The sequence below is a fragment of the Cryptomeria japonica genome, chromosome 8, assembly GCF_030272615.1.
Source record: "Cryptomeria japonica chromosome 8, Sugi_1.0, whole genome shotgun sequence".
NCBI classification, from domain to species: Eukaryota; Viridiplantae; Streptophyta; class Pinopsida; order Cupressales; family Cupressaceae; genus Cryptomeria; species Cryptomeria japonica.
Window position 1 is genome coordinate 153,993,043 of NC_081412.1, and position 11,140 is coordinate 154,004,182.

The 11,140-nt window shown below is 34.8% G+C and overlaps 1 protein-coding gene across 1 annotated transcript; it reads left to right on the plus strand.

Moving 5' to 3' along the window:
- The first annotated feature begins 5,986 nt into the window (after positions 1-5,986).
- On the plus strand, positions 5,987-8,027 carry LOC131031567 (galactinol synthase 1). The gene is made up of 3 exons (XM_057962717.2): positions 5,987-6,565; positions 6,720-7,157; positions 7,646-8,027. The coding sequence occupies exons 1-3, from the start codon at positions 6,236-6,238 to the stop codon at positions 7,880-7,882; spliced, it is 1,005 nt and encodes a 334-aa protein (XP_057818700.2). The 5' UTR covers positions 5,987-6,235; the 3' UTR covers positions 7,883-8,027.
- The last annotated feature ends 3,113 nt before the right edge of the window (positions 8,028-11,140 follow it).

Genomic DNA, 11,140 nt, shown 5'->3' on the forward strand with positions numbered 1-11,140 from the left:
CAGAAAACAAGTAGTATGTATAGTGACTCCAATCACAGCATACAAACCCTAAAGAATTTGGTGAGGAAAGAAAACCTTTGCTTGTAGACTCAGGTACACACCCAATAGCTAATCAGAATACGACTGCTGAGTCTCACGCAATGGATTCTCAACGCTGTATTATCCGACTCCAAATGCTAATGGGGGCACGAAATGACAAGTATCTTGGGAGAGTTACTATCTCTCTTGCACAAAGATTATCCCCCTTTCGGAGATGAACCAGGTAGCTTTTAATTTTAAATTGGATTTAGTCAGGGATCTGTTCAACGCGTCGAGGTATAAACTCAATTAAGAGGTCTCCTAGCCTTGAAAACCAAGGTTTAATATACCCGAAGGTACGTAGGAGAGCTATTCCCGAGCACTGTCATTGACTTGATTTTCATCAAATCACATTTATTTTATAGTGGGTTGGAGTACATGGCGTCTAGCCGTTCCCACTTAGGTTGTTCCCCTCACACCAGCCGTAATGGCTTTAAGAGTTTTTCAACCCCTCAGGAGGGCAGGCCTGCTAAAGATGTACAAATCTCAAACAAAGAAAAAGCTTCAAGGGTTTGGATTTCTGATTGTCTAGAAAAAGGCAAGAGCATACTCTCCTATCTCTCAGAATCTTCTAAAAGCACAAAAGACAAATTTGTTATTTAACCAGATAGCAAGTTAGGTTCCTAAAAATGAATTTAAAGAATACATGATGTTTAGTCAATTCTCCTTCAGGCAACCTACAAAGACAACAAATCAGTAGTCATATTGTCTTTGTGCGACAAGCATATTCCTCGACAAGCATTCTGCAAAAACTAGTTAGGCTATGAAAAATTCTGAGATAGACAGATAAACAGTCAGGGTCAGTCGTCAGAATAATCAATCAGAAATGAAAAAAATATGAAATTTGCCTCCTTTACCAGAAAATACAGAATCATACGACAGATACTTGACTCATACGAGATAGGATGCAGTATAGTACGAAACAAGATTGTTGATGATGTTGGATCATACGACAGATGATTTCTGATCATACGATAGAGTATCTGCTCGTACGACAAAGGGTCTACTCGTATGATAATATGTTTGTAATTCGTGCGACACCTGCAGTTTCTCATTTCAGCCTGTAAGAATTATCGTACGAGATGTACAGACAAAAAATTGCAAAATCTAAAACCTGGAAAATAACAAAAAATAAAGCAGTCAGTCTTGGAGGCCAAAAAAATGTAGTCTTCGGGCCCCACGGTGGGCGCCAGAGATGTGTGTGTGAAAAAGTGAACCTATAGCTGCAAGCACAACACTTCAATTAAGTCATTATATGCATGGTTAGTAATCAATAATCAATAAGAAATAAACCATAGCAAAGCGACTAATTGCCTTCTAAAAGATGCGAGTATAAGAATGCTCTCAGATTTTTATAAGCAATACCAGTGACTAGACTACACCAAGATGAAGGATTTAATCTATATGATATTAAGCTATATGGATGCAAGATGGATGAATAATTCAAGCAATAATAACCAATTCAAGCAATAATGGATGCAAGCAATAATGAATATAAAATGGATGCAAGTAATCTAAAAAAGCACAATGATTTCAATGACTCCAGAGAGAAATTAGCATGATAATAATCTCCAAGCGTGTTCTCAAAAATCTTTGGGGTGAATTGAAATGAGAGTTGAAGACTGAATTTATAGAGAATCACAAAAAGCTCAATTTAGGATTAATTGAAAATAATTGAGAAATCAGGTTGAGTTAACCTTGAGATAGATTCCAATTATAGTTTAATTGAAATGCATTCGAATTAGAAGTCCAAGTTGCATTGGAAAATAATAATAAATTAATTCCATGCACATCTGATAAAAATAGATAATTCCATGCACATATTTGATTCATTCAAGAAAAAGGTCTTTTCAATGCAACTGAACTTCTTTTTCTGAAAAGCTTTGAGTTCCAATTTTAGAGAATAATTCCATAATTCAATTAAATTGCTTTTCTGATTTCAAGTTTTAAATTTAGAAAAAGAAATAATATCTCAAGTTTGATTTCTCTCTTAATTCAATTCTTTTTTTTATTTTTGTTTTGTTTCAATTCAACTCTTTGTAATAAATTAATCCTTTTTGCATGATTGAATGGCAAATTTATTAATTTAATTAAATATGCAAGGATATTTAATAAATTAAAATGGGATAATTGATCAAAATGATATTCTTGGAAATGATTCAATTAATTATATCAATATTTAATTAATGTTGAGTAGTTGATTTGCCATGTGATTTTTGATAATTAACGAATTAATAATGTGCTCAAGATTAATTTAATTGCCTTTGGTTAGGACCTTGGTGATGTTGTCGAGATTAGGGGCCCATGGTTTAGATGACCAATTTTAGGGTATTACAGTATTCATGTGAAAACCAGTCATATCTTTGAGGGAGATTGTTGGCATTCCTTGGCACTTAGATGTTTTTCACATTCAATATTGTCATCAATGCCAAAGGGGGAGATTGTTGGAAATATGCTAGATTTGGTTAAGTGTTGTCATTGATGTCAACACTGTATCTCGGTTGAAGACTATCCCGGTTAGTCTTGGTGATCATCTTGGTTTTGGCTATGATTCTGATCCGGTATAATCAGATCTCTGGAATCGGTTTTGGATTTTTACTCTAGATGGTTATTTGTTTGTCATATTCTGTTGGTTCATGTTTTGGTTCTCCAATAACTATCTCTTATATTCCCAGTTGGTATTTCCTGGTACCGGTTAGCTTTACCGGTAAGAGATATTTGGTGTTTTGGTCAGACGATTTTGGTCCGGCTTGTAGAATTGATTTCTATCATGGTGAAGGTGCTTCTTGATCATATTCTAAGTGTTTGGTGACTTTGCATTGGCTAGCATGCTGTTATGGTGGTCCTATTTGGATCCGGTTAGACTTTCTGTGTTACTTCACTAAGGGTTTCTACTAGTTGGTGAAGCGTATTGGATTTTGGTCTTAGTGGAATTTCCAACAGATGGTATTGTTTGGTTACTTGATTTAGGTTCATGCTATGTAATGTAAATCATAATATTGGTCCAGTGATACCGTGTAATGTAATTTTTGTTATTATGGGTTTATGGGTTTAGGGTTTAGCTGACCTTGTCAATAAGGTTGATGATCTACATTTACAGGTGACTTATTCATGTCATTTGCATATGGATGAGATGGATGGTTATTTCTGCATTATTAGAGGAAATTTTATGTGCGAACAAGGGATATATCATTTGGTGAAGGTTTTTGTATTGTAGGGTAGACATTGTGCTTAACCGAAACCGTATCAAGCATTAGGAGATGCTACTTTCACAGTTCATTCTTTCCGGATTATAGTCCGATATTTTTGTAAGTCGGTGAGACTTATTTTTGTGATGAGTAGTGAGCTCTAGGCGGTTGGCTTGATTGCAAGTGCAATCCCCATTGTAATTTCACATATTGTTGCATAAGTATTATCTGATTGTGGTAGGTTTTCCCACCATGGTTTTTCTCTTTATCGCGTTTTCCATGTCAAAATATTGGTATTGTGTGTATTGTGCTTTCATGTTCTATTATTTATTGTGTTGGTTTCTTTGTGCTCTGGTTTAATGGTTTTGATATGCATAAGTTCTGATTTCTGATGGTAAACTAATTCAGCCCCCCTCTCAGTTTACTCCTGGTATTAGATATGTCTAACAATAGATCTATCTTCATGTATATCTATATCTCATTATCTCTAAATCTCTCTTATTCACTCCATCTCTCCCTCTATTTGTCCTACTCTCTATATCACTTTCTATCCATATCTATCTCTACCTCCATCTTCACATCTCTATCTCTTTCCCTATCCATATCTCTTTCTATATGCCCCTATAACTTTATATCTCTTCCTCTATACATGATTAATCTACCTCTCCATCCCTTCCTTTATATCCCTCTCTATGCATCTCTCCTTTTCTCTACCTTTATCTTTTTATTTACTCCCTCCCTATATATCTCTGGCTCCCTCCCTCCATCCTTCTCTATAAACCCTATATATATTTCTCTATCTCTCCCTCTTTCTCTCTCCCTCTCTATCTATCCCTATCTATAATCTCTATTTATCTCTATCACTCTATCTAGCCATATTCCTCTTCCTTTATATCACTCCATCTCTTCCCTTTTGTATCTCACTCTATGTACTCCTCCCTATCCATACTTCTATATCTCTTTATATATTTATCTTTGTCTTTACCTCTCTCCTTCTCTATATCTATTCATCTCCCTCTCCCTTTACTTTCATTTTTATCAATTGTGTGTGTGCAGATTGTTGAATCAAATATGGAAAGATGTATTGTAATATACATTTTTGTTCCCTCTTTCTCTTGGAGTGGGCCAATCTAAGTATTTTTGGTCTGGATGGCTTATTTTGTGTAATATTGCTTATTCTATTTTGGCCGACCCTTAATTAGGATTTCAATGTTGTATCTCATATTTAAGATGTGTGGATGAATGAATTGTGTGTGGATGAGAAGTGAATTGTATGAGAAGTGTATGCAAATGATTTGCAAGCAGATTTGAGTTTGTGGTGATGCAAAAATCACTTGTGAAGAACTTTGAAGGTGATATATTTTGCAAGACAGTGTGTTGTGACAATAAAGATTATTAGAGATGTTTGCCATAATGTTGGTCGCTTGATCTAGTTGGTCAAGGACAATTCCATGTTCAAGAGAATTCTTCTCAATTTCAATTAAGTTATTTCATTCATTGCTGACAGACAATGAATCTTTTGGCAGTAGTTTGTATCTTGTCTTGAAGAAGTGTTCTTCAGTTGTGCAAGTCCTTTTTGTATCTTGCCTAAGGTTGTGTGCCTTAGTTATGCAAGTCCTTCAGGTGTTGGTGCTCCTTGGTTGTAAGCCTAAAACATTGGAAACATTGTTATTCATATTGTGAGTTAGATTCTCACTATGGTTTTTCATTGTTTGGGTTTTCCATGTAAATTTGGTGTTCATGTATTCATGTGTTAATGGTTGATTCTTATGTGCTGATGATTTTTGTGTTAATGCTAAGAAAGTTAATGTTGTTTATTAATAATTGATTTTGAAGTTTCGGATTGATTCACCCCCCCATGAGTCCTACCAAGTGTTCAACAACAATTGCTCTCACAATAAAAAATTTAGGTACATACAATGAATTTTGCACTCTCTTAAAGTTATGCACTTTAATTATTCTCTTCTTTGATAGAGAAAAAGTACTAAAACTAACCAATTACAACATATTATCTTATATAGGTGGACACTCGATGATCAATGGAAAAAAAAATCTTTAAATTTACATAACTAGTGAAATAGTTACAAATCAAGGATTTCTCATTTGACAATGATGTGTTTCAACGCATCTGAATGATGAGAATTTAAAAGATTAGGTACAAAAAGACAAAGATACACTCTTATATAACTTTGACTTATACTGAATGCTATTCATTCAAAAAAATTCAATTGTTTCAATTCGACAATAATACATACCTAGTTATATTATACAACGACCCAATACTAGTAAGAGAAAGGAAAGAAAGATTCTCTCGTAGATGGCTTATAGCAATATGGGGACTACCTTGTACTTCTTGTGGGAGACACCTAACTTGCTTCAAACGAGGCATACATACCCTACTCCTTGTGGAATTTGAACTTGCAATCTCTCTTTCAAGAACACAAATTCATCACTAGACCAACTCAAATTATATACGTGTCAGCACCACATCTCAGCACCACGTATCAACAACAAGAAAATAAGATGAAGAATATTAGGCACCACGTGTCAGCACCAAAGTGCCTTAAACAGCTGTAAACGTGAGCCACAAATTAAAAAATTGAGCTCGCGGTCCAAAAAAAAATTCTCCATCGATACCAAACTTCGTGGTTGAAAAAGCTTCTGGTTCGTTATGATTAATTAATTTCTAGAGTAAACGGCACAAATGTCAAGAGCGTAGGGAAACTTCCCGACTTTTCATTCATAGGAAGAGTCTAGACTCCAAAATTTAAATTTAGTTGAATGTGGTATAATTTCACTGGAATTTTGCTATATATACACTACAACTACGACCTTCTCGGTAAGTATCAGAGATTCCGAGCCTCTTTGAATCTTGTCAGTTGCTAGAGTGTTCTCTTTCCCTTTTAGACCTAGTTACTAGATTTCAAAATTTGAGCTATTTTGCCTACACCAGTAGAGTTCTGTAGAAAATGGCTCCTGAGGTTCCACCCGAGGTTTTTGGAGAAAAGGCTGTGACCCTGCGCGGTGGATATTCCAAACGCGCGTATGTGACTTTTCTTGCAGGGACTGGAGATTATGTTAAAGGAGTGGTCGGGCTCATGAAGGGCCTGCGCAAAGTGGGAAGCATATATCCTTTGATTGTTGCGGTTCTGCCAGATGTCCCTGCTGAGCATAGAAGAATTCTGAGTGATCAGGGGTGTATTGTGAGAGAGATTGAGCCAATTTATCCTCCGGAGAATCAAGTCCAGTTCGCCATGGCCTATTATGTCATCAATTATTCAAAGCTTCGGATTTGGGAGGTGAGGTCATCAATTTAAGCTTTTCTGTTGTCGAATCAGATTTTCTTTATTGTATAGGAATTCTGTTACAATTACCTAAAATATCTTCGTGTTGGATGAAATATCTGTACAATTAGCTAAAATATTTTCGTTTTCTGTCTTGTGTGGAGTGCAGTTTGAAGAATACAGCAAAATGATCTATCTGGATGCCGATATTCAAGTTTATGATAATATTGATCATCTTTTTTATCTGACGGACGGCCATTTCTTTGCAGTAATGGATTGCTTCTGTGAAAAGACATGGAGTCATACTGATCAGTTTAAGATTGGCTATTGCCAGCAGTGGCCTTGTGAATTAGGGCAGCCCCCTGCTCTGTATTTTAATGCCGGTATGTTCGTATTTGAGCCGAGTAAATTGACCTACGACACCCTGCTTCACACCCTGAAAATCACCCCTCCCACTCCTTTTGCCGAGCAGGACTTCTTGAACATGTTTTTCCAGAAGATGTACAAGCCTATTCCCCTAATTTATAACCTGGTCTTGGCTATGTTATGGCGCCATCCAGAAAATGTGGAGCTGGATAAAGTAAAAGTCGTCCACTATTGCGCAGCTGTAAGTATTTTTACCCTTTAAATACGTGAAATTTATTGACTCCATAATCTTGGCAATATTTCTTGTTTATGTTATAATCTTTACAAATTTCGGATCTAGATCGTAAAATATGATCTAAAATATTGTACTTAGAGTCCATAATCGTGACAATATTTCTGGTTTATGATATAATCTTTACAAATTTCGGATCTAGATCATAATAAAAACTGGTTTATGATATAATCTTTACAAATTTTGGATCCAGATCATAAAATATGATATAAAAATTGTATTTAGAGTCCATAATCTTAGCAATATTTCTTGTTTATAATATAATCTTTACAAATTTTGAATCTAAAATTTAAATCATAAAATATGATCTAAAATATTGAGAAATAAATACAGAGATATTATCTTTGCCCTTTCAACGATTCTTCTCGAAATTTTAGCCTTTAAATATTCGTATTTCTCTGTGTGTTCTTACTTGAGAATTGACCATTGTGATACAGGGATCGAAGCCGTGGAGGTACACAGGGAAAGAGGAGAACATGCAGAGAGAAGATATAAAGATGCTGATCAACAAATGGTGGGAGATATACAATGATCCATCATTGGACTTCAGCCGGGCGGATGTGATTCCAAATGCGCAAATTCTGTCTAGTTTGCAACAAGTGACAGAGAATTCTTTGTTGGCTGCCATTACTCCAATGACCCCTGCTTTAAGTTCTCTTCCGCCTGCTGCGTAATTGCCTTAGACTATCAAATGTTTCTATATTTCTGATGGAATACCTCTATGTTCGTATATACATGCACCATTTTATGATCTGTAAACCAAAAATTTTAAGCTTATTTTGAAGATTTTGCAAATAGATCAATCTTTACAATTCGGCACTTCTACTTGTATTTTCGACTGTTCTAGAAACTGGGTGAGTGGCTGCAAATAAGATTTTCAATATTTAAAAAAAACACCAAAATTTATGGGGAATTATACTAGATAAATAATTAAATTCGGAGTGAGCCACCGAAGAATAAAAAGTAAATACAATATATAAATAATAATAATAAATATCTGCATATTTTTTGTTCTGATCATGAACATCCTAACAACATGTGGATATTAATTTTTAATAAAGAATTATAATAAAAAAGTTTTTATGGTTCAATGGTTTTTCTTATCACGATAATATCGGAAAGGTAATTGTCATGGAGAATTCACTAGAAATTACGCTGCATATGAAAAACTAGAAAATTCCAAACTAAAGACCAGCCATGTACAAATTATATGGTCAAATGATTTGATCAGATTAGGCAAAATACTAGATCATACTAGAAAATTCCAAACTAAAGACTAGCCATGTACAAATTATATGGTCAAGTGATTTGATCAGATTAAGCAAAATACTAGATTATAAAGTTCATTAGAACACTAACGTAAGATATTAATGAAATTACACAGGATTAAAATTATATCGCTGAATAACGGTTAGTAAGGGCAGAGAATAAAATAGAGGTAAAAGTCAATGGACGAAAAGCGAAAGATGAGAAGTTGTGGTGACTTATTGCAAATAACTACTGTAAAGTAGTAGTTGCGGTGTTCTTGAATGTCCGAACAACCACCACTTAAAGATCATTTATTGTCTGCGGTGGATAACTTTTGAACGTTATTGGTTTAAATATGTGGTTTCATACAAAACATCTCATTAAAATTACAAATTTATATATTAAAATTACAAATTTACACAATTCAATTATTTTTTGTGGATTTATTGTATTTTTACAGCATTAAGAAGACAGATTAAGAGGATTGAACTAGCAGAAATCGCCTCATAATTTATTGTAATTTGTTAATTTACAACGGCTCCTTGGTTTGATGCTAGTTTGGAAAATAAAATTATTTTTCATGTCAATTTTATTTTTTTAAAATTTAATTAGTTTAAAAAATAAAATCACTTTTCTTTTAAATTTTCTTAAATTTCATTAGTTTGAAAAATAAAATTACTTTTCATGTGATTTTTTGAATTTAATTTTGATGATTGTAGGATTTATTTAAGGTTTTCTATTGTAAAATATGAATTAAAAAATTAAAATTTATAATTTTTTAATTTAAGTGGTGTAAATAGTTACCCATAATAATTATTTTTTCTTAATTTGATATGAGCAAACAAATTTACAAGGTTCTCTCAATAGATAGACGAGTAGGCTCTATGAAGATAGTTAGGATAAAGAGGATAGAGCTTGTCCCACTTTTACCAATATAAACAAGTGTCATGTAGTGGCGAACAGTTGCCATCATAGTATTGTAATCTAATTTTTAATTATTAAAATTTTTGTATTGTAATAAAAATTAATTATTATAATTTTGAAGCATTGTTATTTTAAAATTATATGAGTATATTTATGTAATATCAACTATAGCTCATACCCCTCATGCTTCCAACTTCCCACTTTTGCCTTTAGCTCCCACCCCTCCTTCTAACTCGCCCCCCATGCAAGAAAGAGCCTCTTTCAAAGACACATTGTTGGGGCCTCAAGTGAGGGCCTCCAAGAGGATGAAGGAGACTCCCCCCCCTTGGCAATATTCCTTCCTCTTGTAGTCCTTAACCGAACAACCCTGTGAGGAATCCTTTTCAGTTGAATAACAATTTACCTATGAGTCATGATTCTATTTCTGAACCTACTGAAACTCGCCTCATGATAGATACACATGAGAAGACAACAACAAATCCTTTTAATGTGCTGCGGTCAAATGAGGAAACTCTCCTTGACTCTTCCCAATGAATTGTAAGATTCAATCATGGAACGTGCGAGGATTGACCCTCCCTACACATAAGCATCAAGTCAAACAGGTTGTTCTAAGAAATCAGATTAATGTTCTTATGTTGCAAGAAGTAAAAGTTGGCGGTGTTCGCCTTCAAGCTTCCCTTGATTCAATTTGGAGTGAGGCTCATTTTGTTCATACCAATCACAATGATGGTGGTGGTGGAGCAATTTTGGGCCTTGCTCCATGGTTGTCTAAGCATCTTGTTGTGTCTAGCTCTTATCCTAATGTTCATTGTGTTTGGGTCACAACCCTTATTAAGGACATGTTGGTTGGTTTTTGCTCCATTTATGCACCTAATTCTTCTCTAGAGAGAATCAATCTTTGGGATTAGCTTTGTTCTTCACTCCCCACTATTGAGTGGGTTTTTGGGGGGTGATTTAAACATGGTGGAACAGTCTTCTGATCGTAGCTGGGACTCCCTTTATCATTTGTTGAGTTTCAAACTTCAAGCATGGACTTTAGCCTGAAATTCCCTTGGTGTTCATGATCCCCTTCTTTGGTAAATTCAACCTCCAAATGCCTCATTGATACAACTAGAGTAACTATCATGAGGGTTCCTTAAAGAAATTGAGTTGGCTAGACCTTTTTTTATTTATTTTTCCCAGCTGTCCATTTTGCCTACCTAAGTTGGTCTTCTTGTTTCCTTAGACCTCTCTGCTACTCTCTCTGATCACCTTCCAATCTTCACCACCCTCTTCTTCTCTAACCCTACTCCCATCTCCAATGACCTTCCCTACAAGTTAAATGTTTCACATGTCAAAAACCAAGATTGTTTGGATGGTCCTTTAGCTATATTAAATGTTGAACTAAGACCATAGCATAATAGTTGGATTAAATGGTGGGAGAAAACTATAGATAGATGCACCTCTTTCCTTCATGAGTATGGTAGGAGAGTGGTTGCTAAACATCGCAGACTTGAGAAAACCCTTAAGGGACATCTGGAACATGGTCGTTCATGTTTATCCTACAACCCTCATGATAGCACCTTATAGCAATCTATGATTAAAATTGAAAATATGTTGTGTAAATTGGCTGCTTATAGAGGTAAAGGAGCTCAAATATATGCTCGACTACAATGGATAAAAGATGGATATTGAGGTTCTAAATTTTTCTTTCATTACCATCAGCACAAACATAAAACTGAGCACATTTCTGCAATTAGGACTACTAATGGCACCCTTCA